Below are 17,762 nucleotides of genomic sequence, written 5' to 3'. Positions count from 1 at the left end.
GGGAGGGAATTCCACAGGTTAACAACTCTCTGAGTGAAGAAGTTTCTTCTCATCTCAGTCCTAAATGGCTTACCCCTTATCCTTAGATAAAGTCCCCTGGTTCCTGACTTCCCCGACATCGGGAACATTCTTCCTGCATATAACCTGTCCAGTCCCGTCAGAATTTTATATGTTTCTATGAGATCCCCTCTCATCCTTCTAAACTCCAGCGAATTAAGGCCCAGTCAATCCAGTCTCTCCTCATATGTCAGTCCTGCCATCCCGGGAATCAGTCTGGTGAACCTTTGCTGCACTCCCTCAATAGCAAGAACGTCCTTCCTCAGATTCAGAGACCAAAACTGAACACAATATTCCAGGTGAGGCCTCACTAAGGCCCTGTACAACTGCAGTCAGACCTCCCTGCTCCTATACTGAAATCCGCTAGCTATGAACGCCCACATACCATTTGCCTTCTTCACCACCTGCTGTACCTGCATGCCAACTTTCAATGACTGATGTAGCATGATATCCAGGTCTCGTTGCACCTACCCTTTCCTAATCTGCCACCATTCAGATAATATTCTGCCTTCATGTTTTTTCCACCAAAGTGGATTAGCTCACATTTATCCACATTATACTGCATTTGCCATGAGTTTGCCCACTCACCTAACCTGCCCAAGTCACCCTGCAGCCTCTTAGCGTCCTCCTCACAGCTCACACCGCCACCCAGCTTAGTGTCATCTGCAAACTTGGAGATATTACACTCAATTCCTTCATCTAAATCATTAATGTATCTTGTAAATAACTGGCGTCCCAGCATTGAGTCCTGCGGCACCCCACTAGTCACTGCCTGCCATTCTGAAAAGGACTCGTTTATCCCAACTCTCTCCTTCCGGTCTGCCAACCAGTTCTCCATCCACGTCAGTACATTACCCCCAATACCAGGTGCTTTGATTTTGCACACCAATCTCTTATGTGGGACCGTATCAAAAATCTTTTGAGAGTCCAAATACACCACATCCACTGGTTCTCCCTTGCCCACTTTACTAGTTACATCCTCAAAAAATTCTAGAAGATTTGTCAAGCATGTTTTCCCTTTCATAAATCCATGCTGACTTGAACTGACCCTTTCACTGCTTTCCAAATGCGCTGTTATGTCATCTTTAATAATTAATTCCAACATTTTTCCCACTACTGATGTCAGGCTAACTGGTCTATAATTACCCGTTTTCTCTCTCCCGCCTTTTTTAAAAAGTGGTGTTACATTAGCAACCCTCCAGCCCATAGGAACTGATCCAGGATCGATAGACTGTTGGAAAATGATCACCAATGCATCCACTATTTCTAGGGCCACTTCCTTAAGTACTCTGGGATGCAGACTATCATGCCCTCGGGATTTATCGGCCTTCAATCCCATAAATTTCCGTAACACAATTTTCCGTCTAATAAAGATTTCCATCAGGTCCTCCTTCTCACTAGACCCTCAGTCCACTAGTATTTCCGGAAGGTTATTGGTGTCTCTCTTCATGAAGACAGAACCAAACTATTTGTTCAACTGGTCTGCCATTTCTTTGTTCCCCATTATAAATTCACCTGAATCTGACTGCAAGGGACCTATGTTTGTCTTCACTAATCTTTTTCTCTTCACATATCTATAGAAGCTTTTGCAGCCGGTTTTTATGTTCCCAGCAAGCTTCCTCTCAAACTCTATTTTCCGTCTCCTAATTAAACCCTTTGTCCTCCTCTGCTGAATTATAAAATTCTCCCAGTCCTCAGATTTGCTGCTTGATCTGACCAGTTGATATGCCTCCTCCTTGGATTGAACATTATACTTAATTTCCCTTGTTAGCCACGGTTGAGCCACCTTCCCCGTTTTATTTTTACTCCAGACAGGGATGTACAATTGTTGAAGTTCATCAATGTGATCTTTAAATGTTTGCCATTGCCAAGCCACCATCAACCCTTTAAGTATCATTCACCAGTCTATTCTAGCCAATTCATGTCTCACACCATCGAAGTTACCTTTCCTTAAGTTCAGGACTCTAGTCTCTGAATTAACTGTGTCACTTTCCATCTTAATAAAGAATTCTACCATGTTATAGTCATTCTTCCCCAAGGGGCCTCGCAAACAAAAGTGCTAATTATTCCTTTCTCATTACACATCACCCAGCCTAGGATGGCCAGCCCTCTAGTTAATTCCTCAGCATATTGGTCTATAAAACCATCCATAAAATACTCCAGGAAATCCGCCTCCACCGCATTGCTACCAGGTTGGTTAGCCCAATCAATATGCAGATTAAAGTCTCCCATGATAACTGCTGTACCTTTATTGCACGCATCCCTAATTTCTTATTTGGTGCTGTCCCCAACCTCACTACTACTGTTTGGTGGTCTGTAGATAACTCCCACTAGCGTTTTCTGCCCTTTGGTATTCCGTAGCTCCACCCATACTGATTCCACATTATCCAAGCTAATGTCCTTCCTTACTATTGCGTTAATTTCCTCTTTAACCAGAAACGCCACCCCACCTCCTTTTCCATTCTGTCTATCCTTCCTGAATGTTGAATACCCCTGAATGTTGAGTTCCCAGCCTTGATCACCCTAGAGCCATGTCTCCGTGATGCCAATTCCATCATATTTGTTAACAGCTATCTGTGCAGTTAATTTGTCCACCTTATTATGAATACTCCTCGCATTGAGGCACAGAGCCTTCAGGCTTGTCTTTCTAACATACTTTGCCCCTTTAGAATTTTGCTGTAGTGTGGCCCTTTTTGCTTTTTGTCTTGGGTTTCTCTGCCCTCCACTTTTACTTTTCTTCTTTGTACTCCTGCATCCTACTCCATTCATCTACACTCACTGATTCCTGGTATTGTTGTTGATGTAAAAAAAATTCTAAATTAATGACACTGCCCTCTGAACACCACTTAAATACAATTGTTGACATTTACAATGGGTTTGCTTCTGCCCCCATTCTACTTCCCTCTTTCTCCCTGCATAGGTTCCCATCCCCCTGCCATATTAGTCTAACCCCTCCCCAACAGAACTAGCAAACACTCCCCCAAGGACATTGGTTCCGGTCCTTCCCAGGTGTAGATCAATTGTACTGATCCCACCTCCCCCAGAACTGGTTCCAATATTCCAGGAATTTGAATCCCTCTCTTCTGCACCACTCCTCAAGCCACTTATTCCTCTGAGCTATCCTGTGATTCCTACTCTGACCAGCACATGGCATTGGTAGCAATCCTGAGATTACTACCTTTGAGGTCCTACTTTTTAATTTAGCTCCTAGCTCCATAAATTCGTCTTGTAGGACCTCAAACAGAACAAGTTTGGGGTTTGATATGATAGAAGGCAAACGAGGTGAGAAGTGATATAAGTTAGATTAAGAAAAAGCACTAAAATGGAACATCAATTGGTCTCCTGTGATCACGGAAGCAATCAAATATTCGAAACACTGTGTTTGAAACACACATAATTTATTCAACATTTGTACAGAGTGTCAATTTCCAGTACAGGTATAGGGGCTATTAAGATCATCAGAAACGAACAAGAGCTGCCAGAATGAACATGTTTCAGTGTCCAATGCAATCACAGTAAATCCTGTTCTATTCACAAATGCAGCCTTTCTCCTCAGTCCGTTTAAAACTGAGATGAGGAGGAATTTCTTTTCTCAGAGGGTTGTAAATCTGTGGAATTCTCTGCCCCAGAGAGCAGTGGCGGCTGGTTCATTGAATATATTTAAGTTGGAGATGGACAGATTTTTGAGCGATAAGGGAGTAAAGGGCTCTGGGAAGATGGCAGGGAAGTGGAGCTGACTCTATGATCAGATCAGCCATGATCTTATTGAATGGGGAGCAGGCCCGCGGGTCCGGGTGGCCCACTCCTGCTTATATTTCTCATGGTCTTATGTACCCAGCATGCCCCGCGGGGAAGAATGTGCTGCACCCAGACTACAGGAGCTCAGTACGCAGGCGCGGGTCCTGGAAGGGGGGGAGGGGCTTTGGAGCATGTGCGGTGCGGGTAATGGCGGAGGACGCACGTTTTAGGTAGGCTCCTCAGAAGTGTCCTTTTCATATGTACAGAGCGGAGTAATGAACCAGCGGGGAGCCGGAGAGGCTTCATAAACAACCGGTGCCCGCCGCAAGCCCGAAATAATAACCGGAATATCGGCGGTTGCAGCTTCGGGGCTTTCTCCCGGTCACAGGCCCAGGCTAACGGCGGACATTTTAGTGTAGGAAGTCAGGTTCAACGGTCTGCCATCTATATTCAGTGAGTAGCAAAGCGCATGCGCGGCCATGTTGGTGCAGGAACAATGTGAATGATGTCAGTGTCTGGAACTGAACCCAGCCAGAGTCAGTACCTTCAGGGGAGGGGAACCAGTGAGTGTGGAACTGAACCCAGACAGAGTCAGCACCTTCAGGGGAGGGGAACCAGTAAGTGTTGAACTGAACCCAGACAGAGTCAGCACCTTCAGGGGAGGGGAACTAGTGCGTGTCAAACTGAACCCAGCCAGAGTCAGCACCTTCAGAGGAGGGGAACCAGTGAGTGTAGAACTGAACCCAGACAGAATCGGTGGTGAAAACTGGGAGTGGAGGGGAAACTGTCTCGAACATAAGAAATAGGAGCAGGTGTAGACCATTTGGCCCCTTGAGCCTGCTCCCTATTCAATAAGATCATGGCTGATCCGATCATGGATTAGGTTCCAATTCCCCATCCGCTTCCCATAACCCTTACTCCCTCATCACTCTAAAATGTGCCTATCTTCACCTTAATTATGTGTAACTCTCCATCTTAATAAAGAATTCTACCATATTATGGTCACTCATCCCCAAGGGGCCTCGCACAACAAGATTGCTAATTAGCCCTCTCTCATTACACATCACCCAGTCTCGGATGGCCAGCCCTCTAGTTGGTTCCTCGACATATTGGTCTAGATAACCATCCCTAATACACACCAGGAAATCCTCCTCCACCGCATTGCTACCAGTTTGGTTAGCCCAATCAATATGTAGATTAAAATCGCCCATAACTGCTGTACCTTTGTTGCACGCATCCCTAATTTCTTATTTGATGCTGGCCACAACCTCACTACTACTGTTTGGTGGTCTGTACATAATTCCCACTCGCGTTTTCTGCCCTTTGGTATTCCGTAGCTCCATCCATACTGATTCCACATCATCCAAGCTAATGTCCTTCCTTATTATTGCGTTAATTTCCTCTTTAACCAGCAATGCCACCCCACCTCCTTTTCCAGTCTGTCTATCCTTCCTGAATGTTGAATACCCCTGGATGGTGAGTTCCCAGCTTTGGCCACCCTGGAGCCATGTCTCCGTGATGCCAATTACATCATATCGGTTAACAGCTATCTGTGCAGTTAATTCATCCACCTTATTTCGAATACTCCTCGCATTGAGGCACAGAGCCTTCAGGCTTGTGTTTTTAACACACTTTGCCCCTTTAGGAATTTGATGTAATTTGGCCCTACACTTTAACTGTCCTACACTTTAATCTATTTTCTCAGTCCATTTTTGTCCAATCTGCCCTCATACCTATGTAGTCTCCATCATTTAAGCTTAGAACGCTGGTTTGAGATCCAAATTTCTCGCTCTCCATCTGAATTTGAAATTCAACCATGCTATGATCACTCATTCCAAGGGGCTCCTTTATTCGGAGATTGTTTATTAATCCTATCTCATTACACAGGACCAGATCTTCAGAGGAGAAGAGAGAGAGAGGAAACCAGTTATTGTAGAACTGAATCCAGCCAGAGTCAGCACCATCAGGGGAGGAGAGAGAGGGGAACCAGTGAGTGTAGACCTAAACCCAGCCAGAGTCAGCATCTTCAGGGGAGATGAGGAACCAGTGAGTGTGGAACTGAACCCAGCCAGAGTCAGAACCTTAAGGGGCGGAGAGAGAAAGGAACGTGTGATTGAAGAACTGAACCCAGCCAGAGTCAGCACCATCAGGGGAGGGGAGGGAGGGGAACCAGTGAGTGTAGAACTGAACCCAGCCAGAGTCAGCACCTTCAGGGGAAGGAGAGGGAGGGGAACAAGTGAGTGTAGAACTGAACTTGGCCAGATCCAGCTCCTTCAGGAGAGCATAGGGAGGGGAACCAGTGAGTGCAGAACTGAATCCAGCCACAGTCAGCACCTTTAGGGGAGCAGAGGGTGGGGAACATGTGATTGAAGAACTGAACCCAGCCAGTGTCTGCACAATCAAGGAAGCAGAGGCTGGGGAACCAGTGAATGTAGACCTGAACCCAGCCAGAGTCAGCACCATCAGGGAGGGGAGGAAGGGGAACCAGTGAGTGTAGAACTGAACCCAGCCAGAGTTAGCATGAGAACATAAGAAATAATAGCAGGAGTAGGCCATACGGCCCCTCGAGTCTGCTCCACCATTTAATACGATCATGGTTGAGCCGATCATGGACTCAGGTTCACTTCTCTGTCTGCTCCCCCTAACCCCTTATTCCCTTATCGGTTAAGAAATTGTCTATCGCTGTCTTAAACTTATTCAATGAGCCAGCTTCCACAGCTCTCTGAGGCAGCAAATTGCACAGATTTACAACCCTTTGAGGGAAGACATTCCTCCTCATCTCAGTTTTAAATGGGTGGCCCCTTATTCTAAGATTATGCCCTCTACTTCTAGTCTCCCCATCTCAGTGGAAACACCCTCTCTGCATCCACCTTGTCAAGCTCCCTCATAATCTTATACGTTTCGATAAAATCACCTCTCATTCGTCTGAATTCCAATGAGTAGAGGCCCAACCTACTCAACCTTTCCTCATAAGTCAACCCCGTCATCTCCAGAATCAACCTTGTGAACCTTCTCTGATATGCCTCCAAAGCAAGTATCTCCTTTCTTAGATATGGAAACCAAAACTGTACGCAGTATTCTAGGTGTGGCCTCACCAATACCCCGTATAACTGTAGCAAGACATCCCTGCTTTTATACAACATCCCCTTTGCAATAAAGGCCAAGATTCCATTGGCCTTCCTGTTTAGTTACTGTACCTGCATACTTACCTTTTGTGTTTCATGCAGCAGGACTCCCCAGGTCCCGCTGTAATGCAAATTTTTCTCCATTTAAATAATAACATGCTCTTCGAATTTTTTTCTGTCAAACTGCATAACCTCACACTTTCCAACATTATACTCCATCTGCCAAATTTTTGCCCACTCACTTAGCCTGTCTATGTCGTTTTGCAGGTTTTTTGTGTTTTCCTCGCACATTACATTTCCTCCCATCTTGGCAACATTACACTCGGAAACCTTCATCCAATTCATTAATCCAGATTGTAAATAGTTGAGGTCCCAACACTGATTCCTGCAGCACTCCACTAGTTACTGATTGCCAACCCGAGAATTTATCCCGACTTTCTGTTTTCTGTTAGTTCGCCAATCCTCTATCCATGCGAATATATTACTCTCAATCCCGTGAACTATTATCTTGTGCGGTAACCTTTTATGTAGCACCTTGTCAAATACCTTCTGGAAGTCCAAATACACCACATCCACTGGTTCCCCTTCATTCACCCTGTTCCTCAAAGCCAGAGTCAGCACTTTTAGGGGAAGAGAGGGAGGGAAACCAGTGAATGTGGAACTGGGCCCAGCCAGAGTCAGCACCTTCAGGGGTGGAGAGGGAGGGGAACCAGTGAGTGTAGAACTGAATCCAGCCAGAATTGGTGGTGAAAACTGGGAGTGGAGGAGAAACAGTCTGGAAATGTGCGATGGGTTTCGATTTCAGCATAGCAGGAGTGACAATGTGTGGGATAGGGATTTACAGCTTTGGAAGAACGAGAGGAAAGAATGTTCCATGGAAACTAGATGTGTCGATTCTGAATTTCTGTCTTGTACTGACAGCGATGAGTTTTGTTATCTCCTTTTACAGAATATTAGAAGGGGAGATTTTCAGACAGGAAACACAAACCAAACATCACGTCAAGATCTGACGGAGTCAATCGATTCATCAGGACCTGAATATCATCGGCCTTTGAAAGTGGAAGGAGAAATGTTTGTCTGTTCTGTCTGTTGGAAAAGATTTCAAACATCAGTGTGACTGGAAAAGCACCGAGACCGACACCCGAGTGAGTGTTCCAGTGCACTGCCTGTGGAAAGAGCTTTAACCAATTAAACAGCCTGAAAAATCATCGCACCATTCACAGCGCGAAGATAGTGTAAACGTGTTGTGTGCGTGGGCGAGGCTTCAACCCATCGTCCAAGCTGGAGAGTCACAAGGATACCCGCACCATGGAGAAACCGTGGAAATGTGGTGACTGTGGGAAGGTATTCGGATCACCGTCTCAGCTGGAAGTTCATCGACGCAGTCACACTGGGGAGAGGCCGTTCACCTGCTCTGAGTGTGGGAAGGGATTTACTCAGTCATCAAACCTGCTGACACACCAGCGAGTTCACACTGGGGAGAGGCCATTCACCTGCTCAGAGTGTGGGAAGGGATTTACTCAGGCATCCAACCTGCTGACACACCAGCGAGTTCACACTGGGGAGAGGCCATTCACCTGCTCAGAGTGTGGGAAGGGATTCACTGGGTCATCCGAACTTGTAGCTCACCGGCGAGTTCACACCGGGGAGAGTCCGTTCACCTGCTCTGAATGTGGGAAGGGATTCACTTATTCATCCATCCTGCTGAGACACCAGCGAGTTCACACTGGGGAGAGGCCGTTCACCTGCTCTGAGTGTGGGCAGGGATTCACCCGATCATCCAACCTGCTGATACACCAGCGAGATCACACTGGGGAGAGGCCATTCACCTGCTCAGAGTGTGGGGAGGGATTCAGTCGGTCATCCAACCTGCTGATACACCAGCGAGATCACACTGGGGAGAGGCCATTCACCTGCTCAGAGTGTGGGGAGGGATTCACTCGGTCATCCACCCTGCTGATACACCAGCAACTTCACACTGGGGAGAGGCCATTCACCTGCTCAGAGTGTGGGGAGGGATTCACTCGGTCATCCACCCTGCTGATACACCAGCGAGTTCACACTGGGGAGAGGCCGTTCACCTGCTCTGAGTGTGGGAAGCGGTTCACTCGGTCATCTGGCCTGCTGAGACACCAGCGAGTTCGCACTGGGGAGAGGCCGTTCACCTGCTCTGAGTGTGGGAAGGGATTCATTTGTTCTTCCGATCTGCTGAGACACCAGCGAGTTCACACTGGGGAGAGGCCGTTCACCTGCTCTGAGTGTGGGAAAGCATTCACTTGTTCATCCACCCTGCTGAGACACCAGCGAGTTCACAAGTGACTGCAGGAGTTGGAATCTGTTGTTATTGCTGCGGTTAATCACATCCCAACTGAATTATGTTCATTCTGACAGTTGGGGTTTGTTTCTGCTGATGTTAATGAACTGGGCTGGACTTTAATATTCTGGATACATTACTGATTGTGTTCTCGGGGCTGCAGTGTCCATTTAAGAAACGCTGTGTGTTATCGTTCCCCTTAATTCAGCAACTCTCAACAGAAAGTTAGTTTGCGATAAAATTATGAACTTTTACTTTAATCCTAAATTGATCTTTGGTACAAAATCTACAATAGTGTGTGATAGTTTCTACTGAATAAAATGTCCAATTAGAAAGAGCTTACTGACAATTCTTACTGACTTGCACATTACACACAGTGGCCCCTCCATTATCCACCAGAAAGAAGGGGAATGGGAATTGATGGGGAATCCGTGTCCCCAAATGTTGCCCCTCCCATCTGGTGTAGCAATCCCCTCGGCACGGGAATAGAGACAAGTCCAGACCAAAACTGTGCGCAGTACTCCAGGTGTGGTCTTACCAATGCCCTGTACAGGTGTAGCAGGACTTCCCTACTTTCATACTCCATCCCCCTTGCAATAAAGGCCAGCATTCCATTTGCCTTCCTGATTACTTGCTGTATTTGCATGCTAACTTTTTGAGTTTCATGTAGAAGAACTTCCAGATCCCTCTGTACTACAGCATTTTGCAATAGTCCCCATTTAAATAATTTTTTTTCTTTTTCCTACCAAAGGGGATAACCTGATATTTTACCACATTATGGTCCATCTGCCAGATTTTTGCTCGTTATAGAAACATAGAAAATAGGTGCAGGAGTAGGACATTTGGCCCTTCGAGCCTGCACCACCATTCAATGCTTTCTCCCCATACCCCTTGATCCCTTTAGTTGTAAGAGCCACATCTAACTCCTTTTGAATATAACGAACTGGCCTGAACAACTTTCTGTGGTAGAGAATTCCACAGGTTCACAATTCTCTGAGTGAAGAAGTTTCTCCTCATCTCAGTCTTAATTGGCTTACCCCTTATCCTTAGACTGTGACCCCTGGTTCTGGACTTTCCTAACGTCCGGAACATTCTTCCTGCATCTAACCCGTCCAATCCCGTCAGAATTTTATGTTTCTATGAGATCCACTCTTATTCTTCTAAATTCCAGTGAATATAAGCCTAGTCGATCCAGTCTTTCTTCATATGTCAGTCCTGCCATCCCAGGAATCAGTCTCGTGAACCTTCGCTGCACTCCATAGCAAGAATGTCCATCCTCAGAATAGAAGACTAAAACTGTACACAATATTCAAGGTGTGGCCTCACCAAGGCCCTGTACAACTGCAGTAAGACTTCCCTGCTATACGCAAATCCTCTCGCTATGAAGGCCAACATGCCATTTGCTTTCTTCACTGCCTGCTGTACCTGCATGCCAACTTTTAATGACTGATGTACCATGACACTCAGATCTCGATGCAGCTCCCCTTTTCCTAATCTGTCACCATTCAGATAATATTCTGCCTTCATGTTTTTGCCACCAAAGTGGATAAGCTCACATTTATCTACATCATACTGCATCTGCCATGCATTTGCCCACTCATGCAACCTGTCCAAGCCACCCTGCAGCCTCTTAGAATCCTCCTCACAGCTCACACTGCCACCCAGCTTAGTGTCATCTGCAAACGTGGAGAGATTACATTCAATTCCTTCGTCTAAATCATTAATGTATATTGTAAATAGCTGAGGCCCCAGCACTGAACCTTGCGGTAACCCACTAGTCACTACCTGCCATTCTGAAAAGGACCCATTTATGCCTACTCTTTGCTTCCTGTCTGCCAACCAGTTCTCTATCCACGTCAATACATTACCCCCAATACCATGTGCTTTAATTTTGCACACTAATATCTTTTGTGGGATCTTGTCAAAAGCCTTTTGAAAGTCCAAATACACCACATCCACTGGCTCTCCCTTGTCCACTCGACTTGTTACATTCTCAAAAAATTCGAGAAGATTTGTCAAGCATGAGTTCCCTTTCATAAATCCATGCTGACTTGGACCGATCCTGTCACTGCTTTCCAAATGCGCTGCTGTTACATCTTTAATAATTGATTCCAACATTTTCCCCACGACTGATGTCAGGCTAACCGGTCTCTAATTCCGTTTTCTCCCTCACTTTTAAAAAAAGTGGTATTACACTCGCTACCCTTAAATCCGTAGGAACTGATCCAAAGTCGATAGAATGATGGAAAATGACCACCAATGCATCCACTATTTCTAGGACCATTTCCTTAAGTACTCTGGGATGCAGTCTATCAGGCCCTGGGGATTTATCGGCCTTCAATCCCATAAATTTCCATAACACAATTTCCTGACGAATCAGGATTTCCTTCAGTTCCCCCTTCTCGCTAGACCTTTGGTCCCCTAATATTTCTGAAAGGTTATTTGTGTCTTCCTTAGTTAAGACAGAACCAAAGTATTTGTTCAATTGGCCTGCCATTTCTTTGTCCCCCATTATAAATTTACCTGATTCTGACTGCAAGCGACCTACGCTTGTTTTCACTTATCTTTTTCTCTTCACATATCTATAGAAGCTTTTGCAGTCAGTTTTTATGTTTCCTGCAAGCTTCCTCTCATACTCTATTTTTTCTCTCAGATGTTGCCTGACATGCTGAGATTTCCAGCAGTTTGTTATTATTTCAGATTTCAGCATCTGCAGTATTTTGCTTTTGTATTAAGAAAGACTTGCATTGATATAGCGCCTTTCATGTCCACCAAACATCTCAAACGCTTTACAGCCAATGAAGTAGTTTTGAGTGTAGTCATTGTTGTAATGTGGGAAACACAGCAGCCAATTTGAACACAGCAATCTCCCACAATCAGGAATGTGATAAATGACCAGATACCCTGTCCATGTTATATTGGAAGATCGAGGTATGTTATGGCAGGTCAGGGCCATAAAAGGAGCAGTGTGCTGCCCAGGGAGCAGCGTGGAGGCATGCAGCTTCAGGGAGCAGCGTGAGCTGCAAAGGCAGCAAAGAGTGATGTCATCAAGGTCCAGGTTGATGATTGGAAGGTGCGTTGGTGCAGCAGGAGCAGCGAGGTCGGGGCGAAGGAGCAGCGAGGGACGTGATTGGGGCCCAGGAGAGGTGTGAGTTCGGGGCCACAGGCCCAGGGGCAGCACGGGCCAGCCCACACTGCGATATGGGTGCGCACTAGGTCCATGCGGCAGAGCTGGTCTCCAGTCCTGGTTAATCCTCGCCACTGGACCAAGACCTAGCTCTGTCAAGCCTATGTGGTGGCCTCTGTGCAATGGCCACCACACGTTAAAAAAATCCATGCACAGGCATCTTCCTCCCTTTAGGATATAGTTCAGGACCTGGATTATTAGATCCTTTATTGAAACATCCTTTTTTGGCGTGGAAACAAGTCATCCTCGTTTTGAGGGATTGCCTATGATGATGATTTTCCCCCTCCTTATTAAACCCTTTGCCCTCCTCTGCTGAATTCTAAATTTCTCCTCGTCCTCAGGTGTGCTGCTTTTTCTGGCTAATTTATATGGCTCTTCTTTGGATTTAACACTATCCCTAATTTCCCTTGTTAGCCACGGTTGAGCCACCTTTCCCATTTTATTTTTACGCCAGACAAGGATGTACAATTGTTGAAGTTTATCCATGTGATCTTTAAATGTCTGCCATTGCCTATCCACCATAAACCCTTTAATTATCATTAGCTAGTCTATCCTGGACAATTCATGTCTCATACCATCGAAGGTACCTTTCTTTAAGTTCAGGACCCTAGTCTTTGAATTAACTGTGTCACTCTCCACCTTAATGAAGAATTCTGCCATATTAATGTCACTCTTCCCCAAGGGGCCTCGCACAACAAGATTGCTAATTAATCCTCTCTCATTACACAACACCCAGTCTCGGATGGCCAGCTCTCTAGTTGGTTCCTTGGCATATTGGTCGAGAAAACCATCCCTTATACACTCCAGGCAATGCTCCTCCACTGTATTGCTACCAGTTTGGTTAGCCCAATCTATATGTAGATTAAAGTCACCCATGATAACTGCCGTACCTTTATTGCACGCATCCCTAATTTCCTGTTTGATGCCATACCCAACCTCCCTACTACTGTTTGGTGGTCTGTACACAAATCCTACTAGCGTTTTCTGCCATTTGATATTCTGCAGCTCCACCCATACAGATTCCACATCATCCAAGCTAATGTCCTTCTTACTATTGTGTTAATCTCCTCTTTAACCAGCAACACTACCCCACCTCCTTTTCCTTTCTGTCTATCCTTCCTGAGTATTAAATACCCCTGGATGTTGAGTTACCAGCCTTAGTCATCCTGGAGCCATGTCTCCGTAATCCCAATTACATCATATCCATTAACAGCTATCTGCGCCTTATTATGAATGCTCCTCACATTGAGACACAGTCTTCAGGCTTGTTTTTTTAACACTCTTTGTGCTTTTAGAATTATGTTGTAATGTGGCCCTTTTTGAGTTTTGCCTTTGATTTCTCTGCCCTCCACTTTTCCTTATCACCTTTCTACCTTTTGCTTCTGCCCCCATTTTACTTCCCTTTGTCTCCCTGCATAGATTCCCATCCCCCTGCTGTATTAGTTTAAATCCTCCCCAACAGCACTCGCAAACACTCTCTCTCGGACATCAGTTCCGGTCCTGCCCAGGTGCAGACCGGTTGTATTGGTCCCACCTTCCCCAGAACCGGTTCCAATGTCCCAGGAATTTAAATCCCTCCCTCTTGCACGATTCCTCAAGAAACTTATTCATCTTAACTATCCTGCTATTTCTACTCTGACTAGCATGTGGCACTGGTAACAATCTTAAGATTACGACCTTTGAGGTCCTACTTTTTAATTTAACTCCTAGCTCCATAAATTCAGCTTGTTGGACCTCATCCCATTTTTTACCTATATCGTTGGTACCTCATTATCCTATCCATATCCCTTTCTAGATTATTTGCATCTTCCTCACAACTTGGTTTCCCACCTATCTTTGTATCATCAGCAAATTTGACTGTGTTACACTTGGTCCCTTCATCCAAGGCATTAATATAAATTGTAAATAGTTGAGGTCCCAGCACTGATCCCTGCAGCACCCCACTAGTTACAGTTTGCCAACCAGAAAACGACCCATTTATACCGACTCTCCGTTTTCTGTTACTTAGCCAATCCTCTATCCATTCTGATATATTACCCCCAATCCCGTGAGCTCTTAGCTTGTGCAGTAACCTTTTGTGTGGCACCTTATCGAATGCTTTCTGGAAATGCAAATATACAACTTCAACTGGTATTCCTTTATGCACTCTGCTCATTACATCGCCAAGCAACTCCGGCAAATTTATTAACCATGATTTCCCTTTCATAAAACCATGCTGACTCTGCTTGACTGCAACATGATTTTCTAAATGTCCTGCTACTAATTCCTTCATGATGGATTCCAGTATTTTCCCAATGACCAATGGTAGGCTAACTGGTCTATGGTTTCCTGCCCTCTGCCTCCCTCCTTACTTGAATAGGAGTGTTACATTTGCAGTTTTCCAGTCTGCTGGGACCTCTCCAGAACTCAGGTAATTTTGGTAGATTACAACCAGTGCATCCACAATCTCTGCAGCCACTTCTTTTAAGACCTTAGGATGCATGCCATCAGGTCCAGGGGATTTGTCCACCTTTAGTCCCATTTGTTTGCTGAGTACTTTATCTCTAGTGATAGTGACTGTTTTAAGTCCCCCCTCATCCCACCCTCACCACCGCAATAGCTCCTTGATTATGGGATATTTTTAGTGTCCTCTACCGTGAAGAACAATACAAAATATTTGTTCAAAATCTCTGCCATTTCCGTGTTTCCCATTATTAATTCTTCAGTCTCATCCTCTAAGGGACCAACATTTACTTTAGCTACTCATTTCCTTTTTATATACCTGTCGATGCTCTTACTGTCTGTTTTTATATTTCTTGCTAGTTTGTTCTAATGCTATCTTTTCTGTCTTTATCATTTTTTTGTCGTCCTTTGCTGCTTTCTAAAAAATTCCCAATCTTCTGGCCTTCCACTGTCTTTCACAACATTATATCAGACAGGATGGGATTGGTATCAGTAACTGTGGAGTGGGTTTATATCAGACAGGAGGGGATTGGTGTCAGTAACTGTGGGGTTGGTTTATATCAGACAGGAGGGGATTGGTGTCAGTGACTGCGAGGTTGGTTTATATCAGACAGGAGGGGATTGGTGTCAGTGACTGTGCGGTTGGTTTATATCAGACAGGAGAGGATTGGTGACATGGAATCATAGCAGTTTACAACACAGAATGAGGCCATTAGGCCCATCATGTCTGTGCGGCTGAAAAAGAGCTATCCAGCCTAATCACACTTTCCAGCTCTTGGTCCGTAGCCCTGTAGGTTAAAGCACTTCCAGTGCATATCCAAGTACTTTTGTAAATGCGATGAGGGTTTCTGCCCCAACTATTCTTTCAGGCAGTAAGTTCCAGACTCCCATCTCCCTCTGGAGGTTATGCTTGAACTGTGTAAAACACTAGTTAGGACACAGCTGGAGTACTCACACAGTTCTGGTCATCACGTTACCCTATTGGGCCAGCCCTTGCTCACCCTATTGGGCCAGCATAGGCTCATCCTATTGGGCCAGCCCAGGCTCAGCTGATTGGGCCAGCCCGAGCTCAACTTATTGGGCCAGCCCGGGCTCACCCTATTGGGCCAGCCCGGGCTCACCCAATTGGGCCAACATGGGCTCACCCTATTGGATTGGATGGGCTCACCCAATTGGGCCAGCAGAGAAAATCAGCAGCTCATTTAGTTTATTCTCACTCTCCGCACAGCGGGTGCAGAACTGAACCCAACCTTGTAAGCTGGCAATGCATCGTCACAGTCACACTGGGGAGAGGCTGTTCACCTGCTCTGAGTGTGGGAAGGGATTCATTCATTCATCCGACCTGCTGAGACACCAGCGAGTTCACAAGTGGCTGCAGGGGTTGGTTTCTACTGTTCCTGCTGCTGTTAATCACATCCTAACTGAATCATGTTCATTCTGTCAGTTGGGGATTGTTTATGCTGATGTTAATAACCCCTATAACTGGGCTGGAGTTTAATATTTTGATATTTCAAATAACAGAGTGTGTTGATATTTGATGACTCCAAAATAAGAAGAGGCTAATTGACATCCTGTTACTGATTGCTCCATTTTGGGCTTTTTCTCCTCTCCAACTCGGGATTATTTCAGTTCTTATACCTTCAGTTACTCTCAGGGGCAAGTCCCAGTTTCCCATACCTTCCAGAGTTGATCTCCTAGCCTTGGTATCCAGGGAAGGTGTTGATAACACGCCCAGGACCACGAAATATAAAACTCAGTCTGTTAATCATCTTCAGATACTGGACTTAGCGTGTGCCCCACAACATCTCTCTCACCTTCGATATGTGAATGGAGCATCACGCCTGCAAACCTGGTTTCAATTTGTATTTGAATCCACTCAGCAAACATATTTTTTTAAATACGTACATGTAAACCAATCACATCAAATAATTGGCAAAGATTTAGAGTCAACAAGATGAATAAGTAAACACATTATGGTCCAATAAACCAGCTCTATATTCACAGGAGAAAGTCTGTTATCTAATTCCTCAAATGTCTGTTGGTGAGATGAGCGACTGAATCACTTTCCATGTGCAACAGCATCCATTCCCACTGTCCCCACATTTACAGTGTTGAGTCAGGTGGGTACATGAGTCTCACAGGCTGAACGATTGGTTGAAGGTGCATCCACACACACAACATGTGTCCTGTTTCTCCCCGCTGTGATTGGTGTTTTTACAAAGGCTGATGATAAGGTGATCCTGATCAATCCGGGAATCTGTCAAATCTTGACGCGATGTTTGGATTGAATTTCCCAGCTGCAGATCCTCCCCTTCTAATACCCTGCAAATAAATGGTGCTTACAAACATTGTTACTTTAAATACAGGATAGAAATTCAGAACAGACAATTCTAGATTCAACACAACATTCTGTCCCCTCCTGTCCCCCCTAAGCTGTAAATTCCTTATTCTAGACACTCTCCCTTCATCCTCAATGTCTAAATTCAACATTCCTTTCATCGTCTGAGATTTATTGTCTCCAGAAAATGCTGAATCTGGCTGTGTGCCATTCCACAGACATTAGTTAACCTCTAGTGCCTCACCGTCAGTCGACTCAATGAGTGCCAGCAGGATTTCCACTATGGTAGGCATCACAGCTTCAAATTCTGTCCTCAAATGACATCCACGCACTTCCCAGTTGAGTTCACTGGATCGGTATGAACTGTAAGGACACTGGCTGATTTTTACTCATATTTAGCCCAGTGGTACTGAGGACACTTATAATCCCTGAACTGCTGCCTTGCCTGAGATCAACTCACAGCCCAGATCATGGATCGAACTTGGGAACTTCCCAGTCAGTATTGCAGTGTTCTAAAATTTGGGGGGTTGGGAGAGAGTTAGAACAGAATATTTTGAAACA

The 17,762-nt window shown here is 45.3% G+C and overlaps 2 protein-coding genes across 3 annotated transcripts in view; one reads left to right on the top strand and one right to left on the bottom strand.

Moving 5' to 3' along the window:
- The window catches only part of LOC139250702 (zinc finger protein 432-like), a 151,130-nt gene extending 141,569 nt beyond the window's left edge, over positions 1 to 9,561 (top strand). The window contains exons 2-3 of one of the 2 annotated variants that reach the window (XM_070873079.1): positions 4,062 to 4,248; positions 7,870 to 9,561. In XM_070873079.1, coding sequence (XP_070729180.1) covers positions 8,229 to 9,239 — 1,011 coding nt within the window. In that variant the 5' untranslated portion in view covers positions 4,062 to 4,248; positions 7,870 to 8,228 and the 3' untranslated portion in view covers positions 9,240 to 9,561. Of the gene's footprint in view, positions 1 to 3,997; positions 4,026 to 4,061; positions 4,249 to 7,869 lie in introns of those variants that run through there. The other variant, XM_070873080.1, reaches the window with a different exon arrangement.
- Positions 1 to 17,762, bottom strand: part of LOC139250704 (zinc finger protein 432-like) — a 384,699-nt gene that overhangs the window by 290,723 nt on the left and 76,214 nt on the right. The window lies entirely within an intron of this gene.

The sequence above is a fragment of the Pristiophorus japonicus genome, unplaced genomic scaffold (assembly GCF_044704955.1).
Source record: "Pristiophorus japonicus isolate sPriJap1 unplaced genomic scaffold, sPriJap1.hap1 HAP1_SCAFFOLD_416, whole genome shotgun sequence".
Taxonomy (NCBI): Eukaryota; Metazoa; Chordata; class Chondrichthyes; family Pristiophoridae; genus Pristiophorus; species Pristiophorus japonicus.
The sequence above is the reverse complement of the archived record's forward strand: the minus strand, read 5'-3'. Positions and strand labels throughout refer to the sequence as shown.